The sequence below is a fragment of the Meriones unguiculatus genome, chromosome 11, assembly GCF_030254825.1.
Source record: "Meriones unguiculatus strain TT.TT164.6M chromosome 11, Bangor_MerUng_6.1, whole genome shotgun sequence".
NCBI classification, from domain to species: domain Eukaryota; kingdom Metazoa; phylum Chordata; class Mammalia; order Rodentia; family Muridae; genus Meriones; species Meriones unguiculatus.
The window spans coordinates 20,829,974-20,855,269 of NC_083359.1; the positions used below are offsets into that span (position 1 = coordinate 20,829,974).

Consider the following 25,296-nt stretch of genomic DNA (forward strand, 5'->3'; position numbering starts at 1 on the left):
ATGGCACTGTATCAGTAGTGGGAAATGCAAAACAAAAACTCTGGAAAGAAGCCCAGGCCTAGATGGTTTCACTGATAAATACCAAGAGAAATTTAAGGACCAATGTTAAGTCTTAAATTTTTGTGTTTTGAAATTTTCAATTCTTCCCAGTATTTTTTAAAGGTGTGTGTGTGTGTGTGTGTGTGTGTAAACTTTTCACCTCACCTACGGGTCCAGTATTACCACCCTGACATCAAAACGGATGAAGCAGGCTGGAGAGGAGAAGAGGTATGAGGAGCATGTGCTGCCTTGCAGAGCGCCCACATCGAGTGAGCCACCTGTAACTAGCTGTGGGCCGTCCAGCACTTCTGACATTGGAGAACAGCTCAGTGGTTAAGAGTGCTGGCTGCTCTTGCAGAGGACCTGGGTTCTGATCCTAACACCAACATGGAGCCTCGCAGCAGGCTTTGACTTCAGTTCTAGCAGGATACCCAACACTTGCCTCTCAAGGCACCAGCCACCATGTGTGACACAAACACTTATCCACATAAAATTATAAATCTCAAAGAAAAACACTGATAAATGTATTGTCTTTTTGTGATTGAAAACAATCTTCAACTAGCTGGCGGTGGTACATGCTGGGCCTTTAACCCCAGCATCAGGAGGCAGAGGCAAGTGGGTCTCTGAGTCACGGCCAGCCTGGTCTAAAGAGTTCTTGGCTAGCCAAGACTACATTGAGACCCTGTCTCAAACCCTATTTCTAGTGTTTGTAAAACAAACAAAAACTACCCTGTAGTATCCCTTTGCTTAACATTCTATGAAAACATTTCTCCCATCAGTTGTCCTGGGTTGGGTTGGATTCAGAAAGGCGAGGTACATTCTTGATTACTTCTTTCATCCAGTTTCAATATATTAAGTTAGTTTCTTTGCATCCTTTGGTCAAAGATTATCTAATAAGCCTTTTTTTTTTCCCAAGATCAAGGACATGAATTTATACACACTGGGTAAGGTTTGTTCCTTATTGTTAACATTCAAAAATAGTTTGATCTATGGCCCATGTATCTTTGAGGCAGTCCTGCTAGTCACTGGTAACTTCTTTTCTGGTATGAAAAGTTATTGTCTTTTATGTTTCCTACATGAGGCCTGTACTTAGCTATTCATTCAAAGATTGTTAGTTCTTAACGTAGGAGACCAAACATATGTAAAATTCAGGAAGGAATGCTTTTAACTACTGTCAGGTTCTAGGTCATTTCAGGGGACAGAAGTGAGAGTTTCTCCTAAAGATAAAATACATCTGTGGTGTTTTTAAAGGAAAATGTTCCCTATAGTCTTAGACGTTTGAATGCTTGGTCCTCAGTTTGTAAGCGCTATTTGGGAAGGCTTAGAAGCGGGGAGTAGCCTTGTTGGAGGAAGTGGGAACTAGCTTTGAAGTTTCAAAGACCCATACTGTTCCCCTTTCTCCTTTCCCTTCCTTTTCTCCACCCCTCCCTCTCTCCCTCTCTGTGTCTCCTTGTGCTTGCCTTTCAAGAGGTGAGCTCACAGCTTCTGCTCCAGCTGCCGTGTAGGCTACTTGCTGCCATACTACTACGTCACTTAGGCCCCTGAACCATAAGCCAGATGAACCCTTCTATAGGTCATCTCGGTCGGGGTGTTTTATCCCAGCAGTGGAAAAGTAATTAATACGTTAAATGTTGAAAGTTCGGTTTTCATTTGAACCCTATGGTTTTTGCTTAAAATTAATGGTCTTAAGTCAGTACCTCCCTTTAACTTGGCCAGAAAAACTTGGGTTTTAATTGATTAAAAAATAATAATAATAACCCCTTCATCCCCAAGAACGGGACTGGCCTTGTGCATGTAGGCTAGTCCTCTACTACTGAGCTAAATTCCCAGCTTATGATTAGTTCATACAGCTTCGACCGTGCCGTAGATGGCCTCAGTACAGCAGTGCCATCAGTAAGAAATATGTTTTGTTTTTAAGCACTTCTTGTCTTTGGGCACACACACACTTCGACACAAGGGTGTGGTTAAACGGCCATCCTTTTCCATAAAACGCATTACTTCTTTTGTGCCTGTCTTCAGAAACAGAATTAACTTCTTAATGCCAAGTTTTAGAGACTGTCTTTGGCTTCTGTAGTACTCTCAATGGTTTACAATGGCAAATTAGCCAAATAAGATTTTTGAGGGAACAAAGCTGTTTAGTTCTTGCTTCTTTTCTCCCAGATTGTTTTTAATAGGTTTCTGTTGTAGCCTGCCATTGAATTTTTTTTTTTTTTTTTTTTTAAACAGAGACATCTTTCTTAAACAAACAGAACCTGTCTCATGATGAGTTCTCTGGGACACAGGCTTGTGTGCAGGAATTCTGGTGGCAAAGATGGAGGGATGTTGTAGCATTTGAAAGATGGAATTGGGAGCTGGAGCGAGGTGGTTAAGAATGCTTGCTGCTGTTACAGAGGGCCTGACTTCAGCTCCCAGCACCCACACCGGGTAGCTCGCAGTCACCTGTAGCTTCAGTTCTAAGAGATCAGGTACCTCCTGGCCTCCTTGGGCACTGGCACGCATGTGCATGTCCTTATACACATAAACATATACACATAAACAAAAACCATTTTTAAAGGGAAAGATGGAATTCAGACAACAGATTGGCGGTGATACCTGTGTGAATGGGGAGCCATCATTTAGGACGCTGTACATCCCCTGAGTTAACACTTCTGCGGTTGTGTGGGGAAAATTAAGGAATTAGTATTGGGCAAAGGGAAAGCAGAGGGGTAATGGAGTCACAGTCCTCAGACCACTGCCATGGGAGTGTGAAAACCCTTCAGATCTGTTTCTTCTTGAAGCTGGGAGTCCATAGGTCTTCATGATCTATACCAGAGAGCTGGAGACAGGTAGAACCTACATCAGCTAGAAGGCAGACTCCCTCTTGCTCACTGTGACCTTGCAGTTCTTTGAGGGCAGAAAGCAACTCAGCTAGGGGCTGTCAGTTTTGCCAATACTCTCAAGAGCTGTGGAAAGGGCCTCTTGAAGGGAAACTGGGTGGCTGCTGCAGCATCCAGTGCAGCCCACCCAGCTCCACACTTCGAAAATAACGGATTAGGGATCACCCTCAATCAGATGAAGATTATGCTGGTCTCATTTCCCCAGGAATCTACAGGAGCAGTGTTGGGGCTAAGGTCTCTAAGCATTTCTCTCTTGCCTTCCTGGGAGACAATCCCCTGGTTAAGGAGGGTATCAGAGCTGCCTCAGAGTGGGCTCTTTATCTGGTCCATGCCTGCCCACGCCCAGACATACTGTGCTGTAGTGTACAGTGTTCCCATGGCAATTTAGGGCATGGTTATCAGACAATCTACAGAGTCTAGACATGTTTTTGTTAACAAGTTATCCAGGGACATTCAGGGCACCCCCACTCACTTCACCAGAGATGTCAAACAGTTCATCTTAGTGTTTGTGAGTCTTCAGACCAGTGTCTTCCACAGATTTGTGCCCCTTGCCGACTGTAGAGGCCATGTATTTAAAATGAGATTCAAACCTCATTTTAGTCCAGTTGGCCTTTCCTCTACTCTAGTTGTGAACAAAGTTGGAACTTCACAAAATTGTAAAGTTTAAATCTCCGATTATTTTTATAATAATAGGAATGGAAAAATCCCAGCCCATTGGGATTAATAGTTTAAATGTTTAAGTGTAAAAGATCCAAGTAGCTTCATTCTCTCTCTCCCCCTCCCCCTCTCTATCACACTCACACACACACACACACACACACACACACACACACACACGATGCCTTTGGCTTCCTATGGGGATTGGCTTTGAGGCAAGAAGACATCAACTGCAAAGCTGCTCCAGCCGTATTTATTAGGGTAGAGGAAAAGGGCGTGAGCATCAGGGGTTCCAGTTCTCCTTGAAGAATAACATCTTGTCGGGCAGAATTATTCCAGGTTCACCTCAACCGAATACTGTCAGGGCCCCCTGGAAAAGAGAAGCCAAGCCTGAGAGTGCCCTTCACTGCTGCCTAGGAATGCTGAGAAGACCTGGGCACCTGAGCTTACTCAAGACAGGGGGGCATAGCTATTGGGGAGGGGTCCCTAGGACAAATGCCATGGCCTGCTGGCAGTCAGTTGTGCAAGGTACATCCTGAAGAATTCCTTCACGGTTTTGTGAGGAGCAGGTCAGAAAGAAGGGCTCTGCGATGCAGCCTGGGCTGCCTCTATATGATGATGAAGGTGGCTGGGAAGGGGTACCCACACAAGAAGGAACAAGCATGCAAGGGAGTTGCCCATGTTACCAGCAATGACTTCACAGCCCCCACAGTGTCAGGGCCCAGCTCGGTGATACACTTCCTGGAACCCTCTATGAGAGGACCCACTGGGATGCCCAGGCTGGCCAGGATGAACCTCAGGATGCTCAAGTGGCTTGATGGTAAGCTAGGCACAGCCCCGGCCACAGCGTCTACACCTGGGGCAAGGGCAGCCACAGGTTCTACTGCCGGTTTGACCACCGAGTTCACAAAGAAGGCAATACCTGCCAACACAAAGAAAGAACCTGACTGAGGCCTTCTCAAGGATCCTCAAGACCCAACTCTTCCAGGGAGGGCCCCCAAGGGAGACCTCACAGCCACCCACCTACATCCTAATTGATGGCTGCCCTATGTCTAGGGAGACACCAACAGAAGTGAGGAAAAGTGGCCACAGGGAGAAGAAAAGGGCCCAGGGAGAAGATGGCTGCAGAGGGAGCCATAGGAGATGGGTACGGTTTTTAGAGTTGAGGACGTTCATACTGTGCTTTGATTGAGGAGACATTAACCAAGTTGAGAGCAGGTGGGATGGCTGTTCTCAAGCCAGGGCTGGCCTTTAAATCAGCTATCAGCTGGCAGGTGAAGAGAAGCTGAAGGTGCGTAAATAAGTGAGGGCTAGCTCAAAGGCAGGGTAGGACGGACAGTAGGCTTTGAAGGCCACAGGTAAAAGAGGAAACCTCTGAAAGGAGAAGTAGAGGAGCATCTGGGTTCCTCTGTAGACACCTGCTAGAAGAGCTACCGTCAGCAGCCTGGTGCATAAGAAGGGCCCTATAGGGTCAAAACCAGCTGGAGTTGGGGCCAGGAAAGAGCAGATACCAAAGGCAGGTCCTTCCATGGGAGATGCTAGGTCCCAAGGAAACTCACCGGAGTCACTGAGCAGAGCCACACAGAACACTAGGAAGGCGGTGGAAAGCTTCATGGTGGAAGGAGACTCGGAAGATGCTCCCGGGACATAAGACACTTCCTGGAGCCTGGCCCTGGGGGCTGCATATATCCAGGAGTGGAACCTTACCCTCCTGAGAAATGTGTTGTTTACTCAGCTAATGGGCACAACTACAGCCAATTTCCTCCTCTGGCCAGTGGACCCTGGGAGGATCGATTGCACATCCCGCCTCATTCCCGGGGATTTCCTCTTGGCAGCGTCTCCTGAACTCAAGTGCTGGCCCTTTCTTCCTGCAAGCAGGAACCCAGGACATGCTTTGTCTCCGCAGGGCCCACCCAGGCCTACACCTTGATACTGTATTCTGACCCCACCTCACCATGACCACAGTACAGGCTTGGGGCCATGTCTGTGGTGGGGACAGCTCCCCAAGGGTGAGGAAGGCCTGAGTGATTATGCAGATTCTGGGGCTGGAAGCCTGAAGAGTGTGTAAGTCAGCAGGTCCCAGGGACCCCAGATCTCTCAGTGAGCTAGTGGTACCTGGTCCCAGACTATGGAAATGTCACACAGTGACAGTCTTCCCAGCTTCTGCTGGTCTGGGAGCACCACTGTGAGCCAGAAAGACATGCCTCATTGCTTGGCTGGGTAACCAGGCCTTACTCTTGACTACCTCCTTGGTAGTTGGACCACAGGATTATTAAAATACAGATAGATAGATAGATAGATAGATAGATAGATAGATAGATAGATAGATAGATAGATAAAAAGGCCTGGCGCATTTTTCTGTCTTGAAATTACTCTCCAAGGCAGCAGATGAGCTTGGTTTCTTTAAAAGCAGAGTTTCTTTAAAAGCCCTTTCTTGTCTGCCACCTGCTGAAGTGTAGCAGAGAACAAAGCACGGACACTCCTCCACTAGGCTCATCAGTGGGGACATCTGACTGCCGGTATTTGAGAATGCCTCTGCCACAGCCCATGAGCTTGTCTTGATTAAGAGAGGGGCTCCAGCTGCCTGCCCCTGAGCTGCTGCAGAGTTAGGAGTGGGCAAACCCCACCTGTTTTCAGTCCATGGCTTGTGCCTGTTCTCACGCTGCCTCTGCCTCTGCCCATTCTTTACATCTTTTCCTAGGAGGCTTTTTGTTAGTCACTGTAGAAGTGATTTCAGCAGGGAAATGAGATTTCAATTTAGGAGGCCGCACCTCCTCTCCGTGGCGTTTCTGAGAGGATTGCCGTTTGTGAGGCTGTGTCTAGTGCATCTGTGTTACTGTGGATATCGTGGGCCCGCTGCCGCACCCAGAACACCGGAGCCTCCTCGGAAGCGCACATTTCTGACCAACCACCTTCCTAAAAAGCCACACCTAACTGGTGTGAGGTGCCCCACACCCCTTAATCTGTTGGCTTTCTGTGATAACTGGAGTCCGAGAATATTAAACAGAAAAGCCCACGATTCTTAACCTTTTTAGGATTTTTATCAGGTGTAACCTTGCTTTTCTTCTTCATCTTTAAATTTATAAATACGAATGCAGATTGTCATATTGGTGGGTTTCACTGTGACATTTATTCACCCTCCCAATGTTCTTTCTTATTCTCCGTCTTCCTCCTCCACCTTGTTGCTTCTGTTTTCAAGCTTTCTGTGTATATGTATGTTCTAATTCTAGCTTTCATGTATGACAGAAAATATGCAATGTCCATGAAAAGACATTATCTAGTCTATGTGTTTGTATATTTTTTGTGCTGTCTTGCTGTTGGTTTCTGATTTTATTCTCTTATGATCTGATCAGATGCAAGAGATTAATTAAATTATTTAGTACTTGCTAAGACTTGCTTTAGATTGTAAAATATGTCTGTTTTGGAAAAGTTTCAGGAACAGGGGGAAAAGAAGCGAAGTGTATGTTCCTGCTGCTGTATGGAATATTCTGTAATGTCTGTTAAATCCAGTTAATCTAGTGCAGTGTCTCAACCTGTGGGTTGTGACCCCTTTGGGAGTCACACAGCCTTTCACAGGGGTCACACATCAGCTATCCTGCATGTCAGATATTTACATCATGATTCACAACAGTAGCTAAATTACATGTATGAAGTAGCAATGAAAATAATTTTATGGTTAGGTCACCACGACATGAGGAACTGTATTAAAGCGTCCCAGCATTAGGAAGGTGGAGAACCACGCCTCTCATACACTGCGTTGTTCTTAATTTACTCACCTGTTTGTTCGAATGGGCTGGCATGGCGGTGCACACCTTTGGTCCTAGCACTCAGAAGGCAGAGGCAGGTCGATTTCTGTGAGTTTGACGCCAGCCTGGTCTACAGAGTGAGTTCTGGGAGAGCAAAGGCTGCACAGAGAAACTGTCTCAAAAAAGCCAAATATGAATGAATAACCTTCTGAATTCTTTTTTTTTTTTTTTTTGTCCAGCATTTCATCCCCTTTGGTATCTTTGGATTCTCAGTTACTGAAAAGCTCTGACTTGTTGGAGGAGTCACATTAGCACCATGTTTCTTGTGTTTCTGGGTTGAGATTTGTGCACATGTTGGGGTGAATAATGTCTATTTTTTTGTGGGGGTCTCAGTGACTAACTTCTCTGGAGAACTCCATCCCCAGTACTGTCCAAAGAGAAAGCGGTGTTAACAAAAACAGTAAAAACAGATCAGATACAGTAATAAATTTTTTAAAAAATCAAAAACAACTTTACCACTGACAATATTAAAGACACCAAAATGTAGAATAAATGAAAAATTAAAGTAAAAAAAATCTATTACTAATAAAGAGAATGTTTGTGGGAAAAGAAAACAAGGAAGAAGCAAAATTGTAAAAAGGCATAAAGATGAGAAAAGAATGAAAGAGAAGAATGAAAGGTTCTTTCAAATTTTATGCAGCCATCAAGATGTGAAATCATGTTTTCAGGCGAGAGATGCAGCTGGAAATCACTATTAAGTGAAATAAGCATACAAAATAGCACACATTTTCTCTCACATTAGATCCTAGATGTAAAACTGTTCTGGCAGGTGTGGGGGGGTAGGTTAACTAACTTCAAAGGAAACTTCAAAGAGGTGATGACAGGGAGGAAGATGCCTTAAGTGAAGTGTGGGGGGGGGGTGGAGCCCAGGTAATAGAGCAGAGGGGAGAGTGACCAGGTAGAAAGGAAAACAGCCATAGTGGGAGAGCAGGGATGTGGGGTAGGGGAGGGAAAAGAGTGTGCATTGACACGTGTATAAAGATACCACGGGGAAAATGACTGCTCTGGGTGCTAGTGTAGACTTTTACTCCAGAAACTACCGTGATCCATTCCATCCCCACCTGTCGCTAGAACCCTTTATCTCAGAAAGCGGAAACCTGTGCCCATTAAATACAAGCCCCTCTTTCTCTCTCCTTTGTGGTCCTTGGAAATCACCACCCTATCCTCTTAGATGACTCTCAACTGCCATACTGTCATGGGTCAAGACTTCTGGTGAGCAAGGGCTGCTGTAACTAGACTCGGGCTTGTTGGATCATTGTGTTTGTCGTCTTTGAGCGACCACTGTTCTCCACAAGAGCTACCTCCTCCGCATTCCCACCAACAGCAGCATATCTGTCTTGACACTCCGTGTTCTCACCGGCAGGACTCCAGTGACCCAGGTGATCAGATTGGGCATCTAGGAGCTGAGCTTGCATCCGCTTTTCACCATGCCGGCTGAGAACCAGAGACAGCCAAGTTCGGGCAAAGTCCTGAGCGACCTCGGTGGAGGCCTGCCATCCTCGGGGCTCCAGCCGCCTGTGGACTCCTGGTGTCAGTCCAGTGGCCTCCCTGCACACCCTTCCTGGCATTCTTTGTCTTTAAAACAACTTTCCAGCAGGATGTGATGTTGCATGCCTGGGCTTCATAACAGCACCCCGTGTTTCAAAAACAACAACAGAAGAGAGCAAAAAAACAAAACAAAAAAACCTCCCTGGGCTGAACGGTATAGCTCACTAGTGGAGTACTGGTTTCACAAGAGGAAGGCCCTGGAGATGAAAAATGGCAAAAACAAAACAAAACAAAAATCCTCAGCAATAACTGTCCCCCAACTTCCCCTTCCTGGTTAAATAGTTTGAGTGACCTCTCCTGCCTTCCCAAGAGCCTTCAGTGTGACCACAGGCCTTCTCAGATGCTGGCCAAAATGCAGCCTCACAGTAACGCATGCCATCCTGTCCCGCCATTTCCCAGGTGTGTGACAATCACCCAGTACCATCCTCAGTGCCAGTCAGTGGGGAATGTTGAGAGCTGCCTGCATCCTGGGTGCCAGACAAGGTCTCTGAGTTAGCTTCTGGAGGCTGCTGTCAGCACCTGCAGGCGGCTGAAGACAAAACACAGTTCCTCGCTCGCTCTTCTGGAGGCCAGAAATCCAGTATCACTGGGTTGAAAGCCAGATGTTGGCAGGCCTGCACTCCCTCAGGAGCCCTGCGGGAAGGCCCATTCCTGTCTTCTTGTTTGTGGCATTCCTTGGCTCTGGCTACATCCTTTTAAAGCCTGTTTCTGCTATTAGGTCGTCAGTGTGTGTATGTGTGTGTGTGTAAGTTATCTTTGCCTATTAATAATATGACTACATGTGATTGCATTTAGGATTGATCCAGATAACCCAGGAGAATCGCTTTGTCTCAAAATAATAAACTTAACTATATTGCCAATTCTCCATAGAAAGTGATATTCAAAAGGTTTGGCAATTAGTTTTTATTATGTACCTTATCATCCTTCAATACCTGTTGCTTCCGTCTATGTTGCTTTCTTAAGGGCCAGTGGAGTGTCTCCCAGTGGGTGTCAAAGCCTGCTTGGCATGGGGAAGGGGGAATGGGCAGGGATGAGGCGATCAGCGTCTACTCTAGACCTTCCCCACCCAGTTCCTGTACGTGGCCGAGGGCTGGCTATGATACTGAGAAGTACTTGGCAGATAACAGGGTCAGTTTGTCCCAGGACGTGTTTGCAGGGCATCCTATGGGCCAAAACAAACATTCACGCTTTTGCCTATTCTCTGAGAATGCAGGAAATACTAGATGTAAACAGTGACTTTGAAGGCTCTGAGCATGGGCCAAAGATCAACTTTGGAACTGTGGAAGGACCACGAGGACCTCAAAGCTGGGTGCTCTGCCAGGGGGAGGCTTCAGCAGATGGAGCCATAAGGGGAACTTCCTGGCCCTTCATCATGGTTCCTGGCTTCAAGAAGCACCAGGGGAGGTTGTGGTCTGCACCAGGCTGAAAGGACTCAGCCAAGTCCCTTCAAGACTATGCCTATGCCATCAACAAACCCCCAGTTTGAAAGGCCCCCAGACCTGACCATGATTCCCTCATGCTCAGATTTCCTATCCCAGGGCTCAACTCAACTGCCAGCCTGGCTCCAGGGTCTCCGTGGTCTGTGCTTGGTCCCCCTCTGTTCATGTACATACCTGGGCCCACAGTGAGGCTGTCATGAGCATGCAGAGATGGAGCTTATGCACGTAGGCTGAGGCAGCCAGCCAAGCAGCCCCCCACCCCCAAGCCCCTGGGGGTCCCAGGAGGTCTCTTCTTACTTCTTTTCCTTTCATTTTTGCCAGTCAGCGCATCTCTTAGTAAGACTTGCCATCCTGGTACCCAGGGTGGAGCCCTCTCTGATACCCAGGATAAGTGCATTATTAATCAAACTATGGACCCCTATTCCATCTCAGTGGGGAGCACAACTGCCCTGCCTGAGCAGGCAGATCAGCTTCTCTGCCCTTCAGACTGGGCATTTGGATTGTGACCTCTCATGGCAGTTGTGTGGGGGTGGGGGCAAGACTGTGGAGACTTCCATGATGACCGTTTCCGTTTTCACCGCGACTCATTGCCTTGTCGCCTTGCTGTGAACCAGGTCAGTCAGAACCCCGCTTTGTGATTATTTTGAGCTGGAGGGTGGGTCTTGTATGCATTACTCCTATATCTGTGTAAAACTGATCAAGGCTGAAGTTTGCAAATGGACTGCGTCGAGTTTCTCTTCATTCCTTCTCCATTCTTTTCCAACCAGGAGGTGGGATGGATGGACAACCTCTTTGGTGAGTCAGTACCCAGCTTCCTCCCCAAATCCTAGGCTGCTGCTGCTGCTTCTGCTGCTTCTTTTTCACCTTTTTATTTATTTATTTTTTTGTGGATTTCACATCATGCACCCCAATCCCCCTCATCTCCCCATCTCTCCATATCTGCCCTCTGCCTTTGCAACCTTCCCCACAAAAGAAAACAAAAATAAAAATGATTAAAAAAAAAAACAAAAAACTGCTGTTGAAGTTGTGGTATGTCACAGCGTGTCCCACAGTACACCAAAACACCAAAGATGTTTTGCCAAAACATCTTTACTTGCAAATGTTCATTGCAATAAGTCTTTGGTCTGGTTGTAGGCCCCAGGCTACTGCTACCCTTATTTATACTGGATCCTCCCTGGGACTCCTCTTGGGATATAGCCTGTTGTTGCCTTGTATCATGGAGGTCCTGCAGCTTTTTATCTGCAGGACCAGCCTCTTCATGTGTTCTAGCAGTTCATAGATGAGGTAGATGCTGGGGTGGGCCACCTCAGAGCCCTGGATCTGAGCCTGTGTCATAGATGAGTTGGTCAACCTGCCAGCTCTCCTGTGCCGTGCCACCAGGGCCAGCTCTCCTGCTTTGCCCAGATGAGGGGTGGAGATAGCTCTATTGTGCTTCCCAGGAAAGGTATGGGGGTCACTGTCCTATACCCAGGCTACCGGAACCAGTTCTCCCACACTGCCCAGGCGGGGCCTGGACCTTTTCATAAGGGGCCTAATGGAGACTTCTTATCCCAGATCTTCTTCCTTCCCATCAATATGACCACCTTCCTAGGGATGTTATCCTTGGCCATGGCAAGTGTATGGCCAAGGGATGGATCTTTCTATCTCTCTCTCTTCCTTGAGTAGTTCCCTCCAGGTCAGGTGGGCATATCCTGGCTCTACTAGCGGCCAACGTGAGGCCACAACAGCAGGGCCCTGGACTTTGTTTGACACCAGGTGAAAGTGCTTTGGGGAAGAAGACAGGATCTATGTGATAAGGCTGGAGCCACTAGCAGGGCCAGAGCAGAGAGGACTGCTGAGCATTCCCAGAATCCCCGGCTCACCCACCAGGTACACAGATAGGCTGCTCCCTCCTCAGGGGCCACTCATGAATCTCTGCCAGCATGCCCTCCTCAGTGGCCTCCTTCCTGCTTCCTCATAGCTCAGCAGAGTCTGTTCTCAGCAGAGTCTCCGTGTCTTGTTAGGACTTGTGTGAATGGCTTCACGTTGGTCAATATTGATCTGGCTCTCTCAAGCACTTCATTTTCCATCTCCCAAGGCCTCCTACAAAGCACCCTATAGTGGAGAGGGTGGGGCAATACTATCATCACGGGTTTTGCCTGGAGAGATCAGGACATTGCAGAAAGTGGCGAAAGTGCTGACCCTGTGGTAAGCAGTGACTAAAGTGCCAAGGAAGGTTCTGCCTTCAGTCAAAACTTGATTCAAGCTCAAATGATGACAACAAGGACCTTGCATTTCTCAGCAATCTCTCTGCTCCTTCTTTCACATTTGTCCTTTCTTGAGTGAGAAGCCAGTAGCCAGCGATGGCAAACAGTACCTCAGCAGCCAGACAAGCTCCAAATGCTCGCTGCAGTCAGTCTTTGGTCTGGTAAGGAGCCACATCTGACCCCTTCTTTGTGAAGGACTGGCCAAAGTTCCCAGATATATGCTGTCTCTGAGTTTTCCCTGCCCCAGTTTAGTCCTCATTCCTGTGTCCTCCTGACTCTTTTCTGGCTTATGACACCCATGTCCAGCTCTAACTGAAAAGTGGAGATGTCCTGTACCCCCTGCTCTGTGCCTCTGATGGTGAGGTGCTGTAGATCATTCAGTCCAGGACAGGGAAGCAAGTCACCTCCTCTGCTTTTGTGGCAGCAATCACTTAACTCTAGATTTCCCTGGGTCAGAACCACCGACAGACCCTCTCGACTGCAGCAGCCTCCTGGTTTTGTGTAACAGAAGGGCCACAGGTCCTTCTGTTGATGTCCACTTTACCCCTAAGCTTCCAAGGCAGGCTTCCCATCTCTCTCTGCAAGGCCCTCTGTTAGTCTCAATGGCTGCAGCCTCCAGAGGGTTGTTGTGGGGAGATGAGAACCCCACCTACTCTGATGCTGATGTATGAAGGAAGGGGACTCAGTGGGATTTGCCGTAAGAAATGAGCATGGTCTTGGATCAGACACTACACTCATTCACTGCTCACAGTTCTGAAGGCTGAAAAGTCCAAGATCAAGAAGCAGGGATGATGCTGTCCGGTGAGGACTCACTTTCTGATTTGTGGATGTGCCTTCCGATGGTGGGAAGAGGGTGAAGGAGCTCTATGGGATGGTGTGTGTGTGATCTTATCTTTTCATCCCTTGGTGTGGTAAGGCTCTTCTATTTGAATGCTTGGTCCCCAGTCAGTGCAACTATTTGAGAAGGATTAGGAGGTATGGTTTTGTTGGAGGAGGTGTATCACTGGTGGGCAGGCTTTGAGGTTTCAAAGGCCTGTGCAATTTCTGCTCCTCTCCCAGCCTCTCTGCCTCTTATGTATAGATCAGACATAAGCTCTCAGCTGCTGCTCCAGTGCCATGGCTGCCTGCTGCCATGCTCTTCACCATGTCGGTCATGGACTCTAACTCTCTCAAACTGAGCTGCAAGGTCAATGTTTCTTGGTCATGGTGTCTTCCCACAGCAAAAGGAACTAAGACACTCGACTTCTTTTAATAAGGGAAAAACCCCATTCCTGAGGGTGCCACCCTTTTTGGCCTGGTTCCTTCCCAAATGCTCTGCCCTCATACCATCCCCTTGTGATAAGGGTCTTGAGGGGTCACAGTGGTTCAGCCTGTGGCAGATGTCTAATAGATGAGGGGATATGTGATGGATAATCTTATCAACTTGACTGGACTGAGAAATGCCTACTAGACATGCCATCAGTAATACCTCTGTAGATTTTAGGAAGATCCCTGCTGATTTTGGGTGGCATCCTCCATTAGGCGGGGGTAAAGATATAACAAAAGGGAAAAATGGAGGAGACCTGCTAGTGCCACTACAGGCATGACTCGATGAGCGCTGGAGTATTCTCCATGATATGGTCACTTCCCGCACCCGTTTTCTCCAAACCTCTCAAGATGGCAGGTCATGGTGAGACTGAGGGTCTGATTGGCACTGAAGGCTCCCTCCGATTCAGGGGGCCTCATCTGGTCTCTTGCCTTCCACTCTTGGCCTTACCCAACCCCACAATCCAGCCTGGTCCTGGCTTTCTGGTTAGTGAGAGAGAGGAGATCCGGGTCCTGAGGAACAGGCTTCTGCCACTGAATCTGTGGCCAAATGCAATTGATTCTAACACAACACTGTGTGTCAACATATTTGTGTTTTGTATGGATTTTTCTTTCCTGTTCAGATTTAGATTTATTATAGAAGCCAAGACAGAATGAAGCACCCAACCACAGCAGCTGCCACTGCAGGGAGGGGCTCTTCCCACCAGAATGTCGAAAACTTGAGGGGGCAACAGGCATCACCAGGCGGGCCCAGAATGGGTAGTCGGCTCACCAAGGTGGGCGACTTTGCCTCAGGCCTTTGCTAGGTGGGGGGTAAGGGCCCATCTGACTGTGCTGGCTGTTTCTGGGTGCTTAAGACCTCCAGTCTGGTCCAGCTGCTAGGGCTGCTGCCTCCCAGCAGCCATCACTGGCTTTCCCTCTTGGGACCCTGGGACAGCCTGACTTGCAGACACCCTGCTTCCTCAATGTGATTGGAAGAGAGCTGGTGCAGAGGTCTTATCTGGGTCTAGATCCAGTGATGTTCGGGGAGCAACGTGCGACAAGAAGGAGCTATTTATTTTACTTTACAGATCAAATAGGTGTTAGGAGAACATGTCTGGGCTGGGTGGAAGTCCAGCCAGCATCCTGGTGTCTCCTCTGTGCCCTCTACTGGCAGTTTTGGGCAATGTGCACTGAGTTAGGGACAGATGGGGACCTGGGCTCAGGAGCGTTGTCAGGGGGGACCACACCATGTTTCCTTTGAGGCCTGAGGCTTTTGTGGGCTTTAAGGTTAAGGTCAGAGTTCGACAGACATAGGATCCATTCATTATAACTCAAAGACTGGCATCGAATTTATTATTATCTCTCGTTAAATATCTTAGATCATTTCAGAGAACACCGCCTCAGAGGACAGAGGACAGAGTTCGTCTTCTTCCCCAGTACGTTTTGGATGTGTGTAGTTAGAAGTCGGGAGAGGTGACACAGACAGGCGATACACACGTTGGGGAGGGTTGAGGAGGGCTCTGCAGGCCCTTGGCAGCCTTTGGTCCTCTGAGAGAACAGTCTCTGTATTTCCGTGAGGCAAGCTTGAGACTCGACCCCACAGACAGGTTAGATGTGGAGGAATGGGGGTGAGGGTGGGGGTCCGCAGGGGACAAAGAAGACTACAGTCATACATGCACTCAATGTATCATAGAAGAACAATACATTTAGCGGGGGAGGTGGGGAGGGAGAGTATCTGCCGAGCAAGCCCCTGCTTGCTGTATGGTCGCCTGTCCCGCAAGCGTTCTTATTGGGATGGGGCAAGGGATTGGTGGGTCTCATCTGCCCAAGGCTTTCTTCTGATAAGTGATGGTTAGACAGTTTGAGCTGGGCTGGAGGGGTTCCGAGCAGGGAGGCCCCAGCTTCCACGGAGGGGGTCTCTCAGGACAAGGGTTTGATCGGTTGACAGGTATCAGGTAAACTGAAGGCAGGGGCCTCCAAGAGGCCCGGAGACATAGAGTGATGGCTGAGTGCCCCCCCTCCAGCCATGTGGTCCTCTGTGCCAGTCCCCCACAAAGTCTTCCTTGACAGAATCCACAGATTATCAGATTCTGGCTCTAGAGCAAAGACCCAAGCAAGGGAGGTCCAGAACACCAGCTGTTTTATCAGGTTCTAGGCCAGGCTGGTGGGGCCTGGGGGCCTTCAAGAGAGAGAGGGAGAGAGCTGTGGTGATGAGCACGCTGTGAGGACCCCGTTGGGGGCCGAGATTCAAAACCGTGTCCTTGGGCTTTCCCACGTGACTCGTGGATGAGTGAATCCTTCACAGCAGCACCCGGTCTCCTGATAAACTCAACACTCATGGGCAGAAATGTTGCTTCATTTCCAGTCATTGCATACAAACAGCTGCCATGAGGTACTTCTGTGTTTGGAGGACTCCTGCTCCCTTGGTCCTCCTTCCCGGCTTTGATACGGAAACTCGGTCTTCTCTCCTCAGCCCTGGAGGGCCAGGAGAAGGAAGCAGGAAGACAGTTGGACATGGGGGACTGTGGGTGGAGGGGATTGTGTTGGGCAGGGTGAGGATGTGGAGGTTCTGGTCTCATTCTGCCTCCCCCCCACACTCCCCGAATGTGTGACTCTCAGACGCATGTGTTCCTTTTGAGAACCCTGTCACGCACCAGGGCGACGGAAGTGGGTGTCGGAGAAGGATTCTCTCTCAGGGTGCTAATTCTGTAGCCAGCATCTGTGAGTGCCGAGCTGACAGGGCAACTGAATGTGAAGGTGAGGGTGACGAGAGGCACAGGAATGCTGTTCAGGGAAGCCCTTGTGTGGGGGTTTGACTCTTCCTGGCTAGGGAGGCTGAGGAGGGCGCTAGGGAACACCTCCTCTCAGCCTGGGCCTCCGGCCTTGCTCTGCTAGGGCCCAGCTGTCAGATCCGGGTTTCAGCAAAGGGGCAGGAGGCCTTGCCGAGGGTCTCCTTAGTAGCTGCTGTCTGTGAAGAAGCGGGCGCCAGCAGACGGGCAGTCGCCTTCTGTACATGGCTGGGAGACCTCCCCATACTCATTGTTGTAAAACACCTTGCCTCCTTGTGCCCCTTGGGTGGGCCGCCGTCGCCTCCCCTGGGGGTCAGGATGTCCTCTGGGAATATCCGTGTGCTCGCCAGGGCCTTGACAGCTGCCAAGACACGGGGGATGGTGTTAATAAACAAAGTGAGAGGACTCTGACTCAGGGTCTGACTGGAATCACCCAGACACGAGCAGAGCATGGTACTTGCGAGAGGCTTTGAGGTGCGCACAGATTTGACATCAGTCTCACCACAGACAGCTCTGATGTGACAGGGCAACTTTCCTGCTCAAAGCTTGGACCCAGGGCCATGGAAATGACCAACTTCATCCTCTCAACCCTGCATCATCATCATCTTCTTCTTCTTCTTCTTCTTCTTCTTCTTCTTCTTCTTCTTCTTCTTCTTCTTCTTCTTCTTCTTCTTCTTCTTCTTCTTCTTCTTCGATTTCCTTCCTTCCTTCCTTCCTTCCTTCCTTCCTTCCTTCCTTCCTTCCTTCCTTCCTTCCTTCCTTCCTTTTTTGAGACAGGGTTTCTCTGTTTAGCCTTGGCTGTCTAGACTCACTTTGTAGACCAGGCTGGCCCCAAACTCAGAGGCTCCTACTCCAGGTGGGCATCTCTGTCGACTCAGAGGTCACCCTCCTGGGCCATGTCTACATCCACACTTACCTTCCTCCCTGGAAGGTGGTCAGGAGATCGTTCAGTTAGCTGTGACATCAGGGTCTCTTCCCGCCACTGCCCCAAGGGCCTTCCATCACTCTTGGGGTGCATTTCTAGCTTTGGGGCTGGGAGAACGGCTCAATGGACACAGGGCTTGCTGTGCAACTGCGAGGACCAGAGCTTGGGTCCCCAGCACTCAGGTAAAAGCAAAAGCCGGGTAAGTGTGGTGGCTCACCACGAAGGAAGAGACAGGGACAGAGGCAGGACGCCTGGGGCCAGCTAGGTAGCTGGCCTGGCTGAGCTGGCAAGCTCTGGATTCAGCAAGAAACCCCGCCTCGGCAAGCAAAGTGGAGAGAGATCCTCATGTCAGCTCTCATATGCGCACGCGCGCACACACACACACACACACACATACACACACATGCACACAAACATCCAGGTGCACCTGAGCACACACATGCATGAAGAGGTGCGTGTATATGCACACATGTGACACATACACATATACATGAAAAAAAACAAAAACCCTACAGTCCATGAGGGCTTGCAGGCTCCAGCCCTTCCTTGCTTGCTCCAGATCATCCACCCTTATCTCATATTTTCTTTGTGACTTTTATAAAATAGTCATTTATTGCTTTTCGTAGCATGGTCCTACTGAGAAAATTCTGATGCTTACCTTTTTTTCATCACGAGTACCTTGGTCTTTTTATCAATATTTATGTAGTGTGTGTGCGTGCATGAGAGAGAAAGACAGAAAGACAGCCATGCATGTGGATATCACAGGACAAACTGTGGTCCTCTCCTTCCGTGTGGATCTTGAGGATAGAACTCAGGTCCTTGGGCCTGGAAGCAAGTGCTTGTATCCACCAAGCCATCTCCTGTCTCCAGAATATTTTTTTTAAAAACCAAATTGTCTACTGGGAAATATCCCAGCGTTTACTCCTGTAGGTCAATCTATTTCGGTACACTTAATTTTTTAAATCAGTAACTTTAAATATACATATGTATATATGTGTGCGTTCAATGTGTGTTATGTGTGTCTACGCCTTCAGACATAGAGCTGGAGCTGGAGTTATGGAAATTTTGAGTGGCCAGATGTGGGGTGCTGGAAGAGCACTCGGGTCCTTTGGAAAGACAGTAAGTATTCTGAACTGCTGAGCCATCTCTCTCGCCCCTAGGCATGCTTCTAATATGCAGAGTCATGTCTTCTTTTATGTACTCAAAAAAAAAAAAAAAAAAAAAAAAGAAAGAAAGAAAGTTTGTTCATGCCTCATAAGTTTAAGGCAAATATGAATTCACTCACAGTGTGCACATTTTCTTTGGGGAGCTCCAAATTTACACATCAGACACTTCTGCTCCTCCCCTACACCTACTCTTCCCTGATCCTTTTATCTCTTTGGGTTTGTTTCGCTTTCCTGGTTCTTTCCACTTGTTCGGTTACACATCTGGCCATTTATATTGTCCATGGAGGGCCTTGGTCTTCATTTTAAAGAGGATTTATATTTCCCTTTCTTCTGTGTGTCGCCGTATTCTATCTTCACGTCACCCATTCGTATTTCCAATTCTTGGCACGGTGCTTGTTTCTTCACATATTTTAGTCTGTTGGCATGTTGTGTTTGATGGCCTCTCTCCAGATGTGTTTATTTTTATTTGATGTGTATGAGTAGCAGCAGCTTTACTCTCTGCAGGGTTATGGATTCTGTGACTCCTTCACGGTTTATAAGCCGTAAAGTCAGTTCCCAGTGCAACTGTGTGGCAAGGTGATTCGGTTCATGTGATGGACTGACGTCACAGAATCCAGGGTCCCCTTTCACGCTGCTCTTGCCATTGCTGTGAGATCGTGCTACAAGGACTCTGCAAGACCCCAGCACCACAGTTCCAGATTTCCCAGCCTTGAGGGACACGGGTCAACCACATTCTTTCTCATTCTCAGTTGCCCAGGCCTTTCGTTACAGCAGCAGAAGCTACACTAAGAATGGTGGCTCCCTAGGTTTCCTCATCCTGAAGTGTCAATTCAGACACTTTCATATCTTTGACATCACCTCGGGTTCCCTTGATCGTGTCCTTTCCAAAGCTTCCACCCAGTCCCGCTTTATACCAACGACAACAGCCGGCCTGTCACTTTTCCTGCAGTCATGCTGCCCAGTGCAGGCCCCGCATTGTTCGAGATCTCCTTCCGCCCACAGGCTTGCAGGGATGTGGCTCTGCAGAGTGTGGGGGCTCCCGTGGGAAGAGCGTGGCCCTGGGATTAAAAGAGGTGCGAAGGACCTGGGCAAGCCAACTCCCTCTTCCTCCCTGTAGATGCCTCCCGAGAGACACTCTGTCCAAGCGTTTGGAGAACATTCATCAGCTAAATGAATGCACCTGCCTGGTGATTTGCTGCTCCATGCAGGGAAACCTGTGTAAACAGTAGCGCCCTCTGCCACTGTTCAAGTGAGCTGCAGTTTCTGCGATGAACGAAAGTTCTCTCTTCTTCTTTTCTCCTCTTCCTCTGAATTATGGGCATTATCTTACTTCTGTGGGGTCATTATCTTCTAGAACTTTCTTCTTTCCTCACCACCAAGCAGCAATCCCTTCCAGCTCACTGCCCTGTCGGAAGCAATCCCTTTCCAAGATGGCTGCCTCTGGAGTCTCAAACTTGTGCCAGGATCTTTGTTCTTCTCCTGTGTGAAGACTTAGCCTACTCCACTGTTGACTGTCTGTGTGGCACATGGCTTTTATGGGACAGTCCCCGGCTGACCCACCTGCTGTGGCTCAGGCTTGGCTGTGCTTGGCATGATATGTTCTTGGCAAGAACACACACAGACACGCAGACACAGATACACATATACAGATACATACATGTACAGACACAGAGAGACACAGACACACACACTCTCTCTCTCTCTCTCTCTCTCTAAGTGCCTTCATTCTAGCTCCTCAAGGAACTGTGTGTGTGTATATGTGTGTGTGTGCGTGTGTGTGTGTTTTAAGGATGTGCTGAGATTTGAATTTCCATAGTCATCATCATCCCTTGGGTGGTGCACAGTGGTAGGTCATAGGGCAGAGCACTGGGTGGGGCCGTGATTTGGGCCTCGGGGTGAACCCACAAAGAAAATCATTTGGGTAAGAGTGCTAGAGCAGCACCAGGCCCCAGCTGCTTCAGTGGGCTCCCTCTCAGGGGATGGCACGCCCACTTTTGGAGGCTCTTACCTGAAGCTGCCTTCTTGTCTGTGCCTGTTTTCTATCTGCTCAAACTCCTCTGAAGCCAGCACCATGCCGCTGTCTGTCTGGTTATCCTGTGGGGAAAGAACTAGCCTGTGGACCACACGAGAGGCTCTCCTACAGGGCAGCTGTATTCCGGCCTGGTCAGGAGTCAAGGGACCCAGGCTTGCCGGCCTTATACCTGTACCCAGGGAACTGAGCTAAGTGAGTGGTATCTGACAGGAAGGGGAAAATTATGGAGGCCAGGGGTGGGGGTGGGGCTGTGTCTGGGACACTTCAGACTAGAGGGCTATAGGTTAAGCACGTGCTCATTCTGAGTCCTCCAGGAGGCAGGAGCTGGAATCTCAGAGTTGTTCCCAAAGGTCTTCACTGAGTCCTGGAGACATAGGCCTAGGTAGCTGTCGTCTGCTCAAGGGGTCCTGATGACCTCATCACCTACCCTCCGTGGGCCAGAGCTCACTGACTGGGTCCAGGTTCCATGGCCCGTTCGGGACTGACCTGGGTCTGCAGTTGTAGCCACTGGCCACCGGAGCTCAGGCCTGGGGGCTCAGTCTTGTCACTTACTTACAGGCGGATGCCACTGCTGAGCCTCACAGAGCCCCGCTGCATATGAGCTGATCTGTGGACCCCTGCACGCTTCCCACTCTCCACACTGTAACCCTCTCTCAGAGACACTTGTACTCCACAGGTTGGCGCCGACCACCACCTACGGAGCCATCTTCGGTGTCCAGGCTGAGGGCGTGTGAGTTCCCTCTCTCCTTAACATTCACATATTTGAATATATGTGACTATACAAGCATGTCGCAGTGTGTGTCTAGAGGTCAGAGGAGAACTCGAGGGAGTCAGTTATCTCCTACCATGTGGCTTTTAGGGATTGAAGTCAGGTTGTAAGCTTATCCACAGAGCTGTCTCACTGGCTCTGAGTTCTCTCTCTTCTCTCTCTCTCCTTCCCCTCCCTCTCTTCTTCCCTCTCTCCCCAGCTCTCTCTTTAAAAACCACGGTTTCTACGCAGCTGGGATAAAACAGGCTGAGAGGCCACACGTGAGAATGACCAGCAGCTGGGAGAGGATAGCCTTTGAGTGACCACCAAGATGCAAAAGTTCTTGTCTCCTGGATTTGATGTTTTCAAGGACTTCCCCAAGGAGATGCCTTCATGCCCGTGTAGTGCGGCATGACTCACAATAGGTGAGCGACCGCCAGGCTGGGTGCCGTCAACAGAGGATGGGGCAGGAAGATTGGTGTGTGTACACAATGGGGTTTTATTCAGCCACCGAGAAGAGTAAAACGCTGCTTGCGGGAAATGAATGGAATCGGAGGGAGCCACAACTAAGTGAAATGAGCAGACACGGAAAGGCGAGTACGGCTTGTTCTCTCCTGTGGAAGCTAAGAACCCTTGACCTGGAAGTAGAACAGCCATTAATGAAGGTTGGGAAGAGGAAGAGGAGGTGAATAACGGGAGGCTGGATTTTATTAGCACATCCCAGAGGCATGTCTTGAAAGATCATCGCCTCCATTATTCTGTACAATTTGCACTGTAATAAAAGTTAAACGAACGATTTTAGAAGCCTGGCTTGCTTTGCTGTTACTTGTGTTGGGGGATACTGTCCCCCACCTCTGAGCTCTCCCTCCTCCCTTCCACATTTCCTTACCACGGAGGCTTTGTAGGTTGTAGGGATCATGGGGAATTCTTCAAATGTCTTCATCCTCGAGGAACCTGGAGTCTGGGTCCCTCTGGTTAGGCACCCAGGAAAGGACACACAGTTGTAATACCTGTGGGGAGGACACAGAAGGTTCTGATGAACTTAAGCACCTCCCCAACTCTGGGGCTGCTTCTCTCCCAGCCGAGAGAGGCCTTCCAGTTAGAGGCAGAATATGGGTGCGGCCTGGACCCAAAACATGGCCCTCTCTGCTCCTTCCCTGTATTGCATTGTCTCTCCTATTAAGAGATCTCTGAGCGCACCGCTAGGGCTCTGCAGAGGAAAGACAGTGAGGGTCCCAGGCTGAGTGTGGCATGGAGCTGAGGGGCAGGTCTGACCTTCTCCTCAGGATGGCCATCTTTCCACTCTTATCCACCGACTGGCCTGCCCATGCATGCGTGTGCGCATGTGCAAGTGTCAGCGTGCATGGTGTGTGCATGGCATGGGTGCACGGCGGAAGCAGCCTAGCGGGGACCAGCTTGCATTCTGCTCCCCAGGCATGTCATTGCCCTGAGCACACGGGACAGGAGATGCACACAGGACAGGAGCCCCGGAGCCTTAGCTTCTCTGTCATGCTGGTGAAAACACATATGGTGCGAAAACTACCAGCGGTAAGAGACCATGGATCCGAAATTCTAGAAACAGGCTGTTTTACTCCTGAATATGGCGAGTGTGTGGCCTTCTCTGGTCATAGAGCCTTGCCAGTGGTCCTGGAGACAAGCTCGAGAGATGAAACAGCAATTGCATCCCGGGAGGAGTCTTGGTCCAAACACAGTCTCCTCTACTCTGTGTCCCCAAAGAAAAAGTGCTCCAGGTAGGTGCTCCCTTGAAAGCAGGAAGCACAGAGTTGGAGGAGGCCAGTTGCTGTGCTTTGGATGGTTAGAGTGTGTCTTCAAGGTTCACATGGTGTAAGCTTCATCTGCCATGAGGGGGCACTGAGGTGGGGCCTAGTGCATGGGCACATCAACCTCAGAAAGAACTAATAAAGTTCTCTTGGGATCCTTTCCAAGAGACGGAGCTGTTGTAAAAAGTGTGGTCTAAGGGCCTCTGGCTTCCTCTGCCTTCCGTTCTCACCACATCTCATTCATGTGCTTTTGTTATCATGATGCCATCTGCCACAAAACTCTCCCCAGAGATAAGCAAATGCTGACACCATGTTCTTGAATCTCCATTGATGTGAACTGAAGGGGACTCTTTTCTTTATAAAGTGCTCAGCTCCAGGTATTTTGTTATAGCAATGGACTAAGACGCTCATTGGAAGAGATCTCTCAAGTAATTATAAGTTGCTTTTCCTTGAGGACATATGAAATGTGCCACCACCAAACTGCTGTCACCATCAGACTCGTTCCCAGACCTGGGGAGAGGGAAACTGACCTGGCTGCCAGGCTGTGGCCGTGCACGCTCGGTGGACTGCTTTCAGCGTCAGCTTCGGTGATGTGCAGAGCTGTGGTGGACGCCTGCATGAAGCCACCCTCCTCTGAGCTCTGAGAGCTGTGCAGGGCCAGGCATTCCTCTTCCTCCTCCTGGCAGGAGCGGGAGAAATTTCAAGGGTCACAGGCTACCACAAGCCTGCCCTCAGTCTTAACGTTCCAGTCAGGACTACTGTGGTCTTGACCTTAGCCATAGGGTCAGGATTGACTGTGTGTTTGTGTGTGTGTGTGTTTGAGTGCTCTGAGGATTAGTGGGTCCATGCTGGGCCCTAGCATACTTTAATGCTCACAGAAGGCCAAGCATGGAGATTGCTAAATGCCTGCTGGGCTGGCCTTGTTCAGTTTTCCCAGCAGCCCTTCCAGGTCCAGGCAAGTGGGACAGGATGGGCTTCAGCTGGGCATCCTCAATTCAGGTCCCAGAACATGAGGTATCAGTCTCAAACTACTACCATCAGGAAGTGGCTCTGGGAAGGGAGGCATGGAGGATGTAATGTCCAGTGTTTTGGTGCTTAGCAGGTGCTAGGAGTAAAGGGAATTACTAGTGTCATGTTTGAGGCTAGCATTGCCTTGCAGGCTCAGTGTGGACCAGACTCCTTGTGGGCAGAGAAGACTATCCCTGACTATCTGTATGGTAGCTAGAGCAGACATCAGTGGTGTTTGCCTAGCTTCATGCTGAGTGAGATGGAGCTGTGGGCAGTGGGAGGATAGGCCCATAGGCCTGGGGCCCAGACATGTGTGACCCTTGCTTGGTGGTTGACAGGTGACCAGGGCTTAGAAAGACAGACAAGGCAGAGACCCAGGATAAGGCCATGGGTTGCAGTAGGACAGGACAAAGATGGGGCTCACCTGCCAGCCTCCACCCTGAAGCAGGTCCCCCAGGATCTCCACCAGCTCGGTGAAAGCAGGCCTCGCTTTAGGGTCTCCAGACCAGCAACTCTGCATGATGTGGCGTCTGTGGTGGTGGGGGTGGGGGCAGCCGGCTGTTGACCTGTGCTCTGAGTGCACCATGACCCTCCCTCCAGCTGACCCCATCCCTCCCGCACCCCCTGGATCACCTCGCCTATCAGGGCTCTTGCATTTATATACCCTCTGAAAAATTCCCAGGATTCCCATCATCACACAAATGCAGAAACTATCTGCAGCTGGCAAAACCACGCCTCTGTTAGGGCACGAGGCAAATCATAGTCAGCTGCTGCAAAGCAGCCCCACATCCCCACCTGGGATTAAAATGAAAACATATTCTTGTAATATTTCTGTATGAAAAAAAACAAAAAACAACAAAACAAAACAAAACAAAACCCCATAATTCTCATGACACTGCAGGGTCAAGGGGGCTTATGAATGGATTAATGCTGGTCTTAAGGGTTGGGC

The 25,296-nt window shown here is 49.3% G+C and overlaps 2 protein-coding genes across 3 annotated transcripts in view; both read right to left on the reverse strand.

The window, feature by feature from the left end:
- Positions 1 to 3,816: 3,816 nt before the first annotated feature.
- Scgb3a1 (secretoglobin family 3A member 1) lies at positions 3,817 to 7,845 on the reverse strand. The gene is made up of 4 exons (XM_060365027.1): positions 7,349 to 7,845; positions 5,132 to 5,251; positions 4,259 to 4,494; positions 3,817 to 3,942 (listed from the first exon to the last, which is right to left on the reverse strand). The coding sequence occupies exons 2-4, from the start codon at positions 5,184 to 5,186 to the stop codon at positions 3,919 to 3,921; spliced, it is 315 nt and encodes a 104-aa protein (XP_060221010.1). The 5' UTR covers positions 5,187 to 5,251; positions 7,349 to 7,845; the 3' UTR covers positions 3,817 to 3,918.
- Positions 7,846 to 15,222: 7,377 nt separating this feature from the next.
- The window catches only part of Flt4 (fms related receptor tyrosine kinase 4), a 41,899-nt gene continuing 31,825 nt past the window's right edge, over positions 15,223 to 25,296 (reverse strand). Inside the window, exons 26-30 of one of the 2 annotated variants that reach the window (XM_021634883.2) lie at positions 24,772 to 24,877; positions 23,870 to 24,018; positions 22,448 to 22,568; positions 20,787 to 20,872; positions 15,223 to 17,048 (exon numbers count right to left, since the gene is read on the reverse strand). In XM_021634883.2, coding sequence (XP_021490558.2) covers positions 16,853 to 17,048; positions 20,787 to 20,872; positions 22,448 to 22,568; positions 23,870 to 24,018; positions 24,772 to 24,877 — 658 coding nt within the window. In that variant the 3' untranslated portion in view covers positions 15,223 to 16,852. Of the gene's footprint in view, positions 17,049 to 20,786; positions 20,873 to 22,039; positions 22,197 to 22,447; positions 22,569 to 23,869; positions 24,019 to 24,771; positions 24,878 to 25,296 lie in introns of those variants that run through there. The other variant, XM_021634885.2, reaches the window with a different exon arrangement.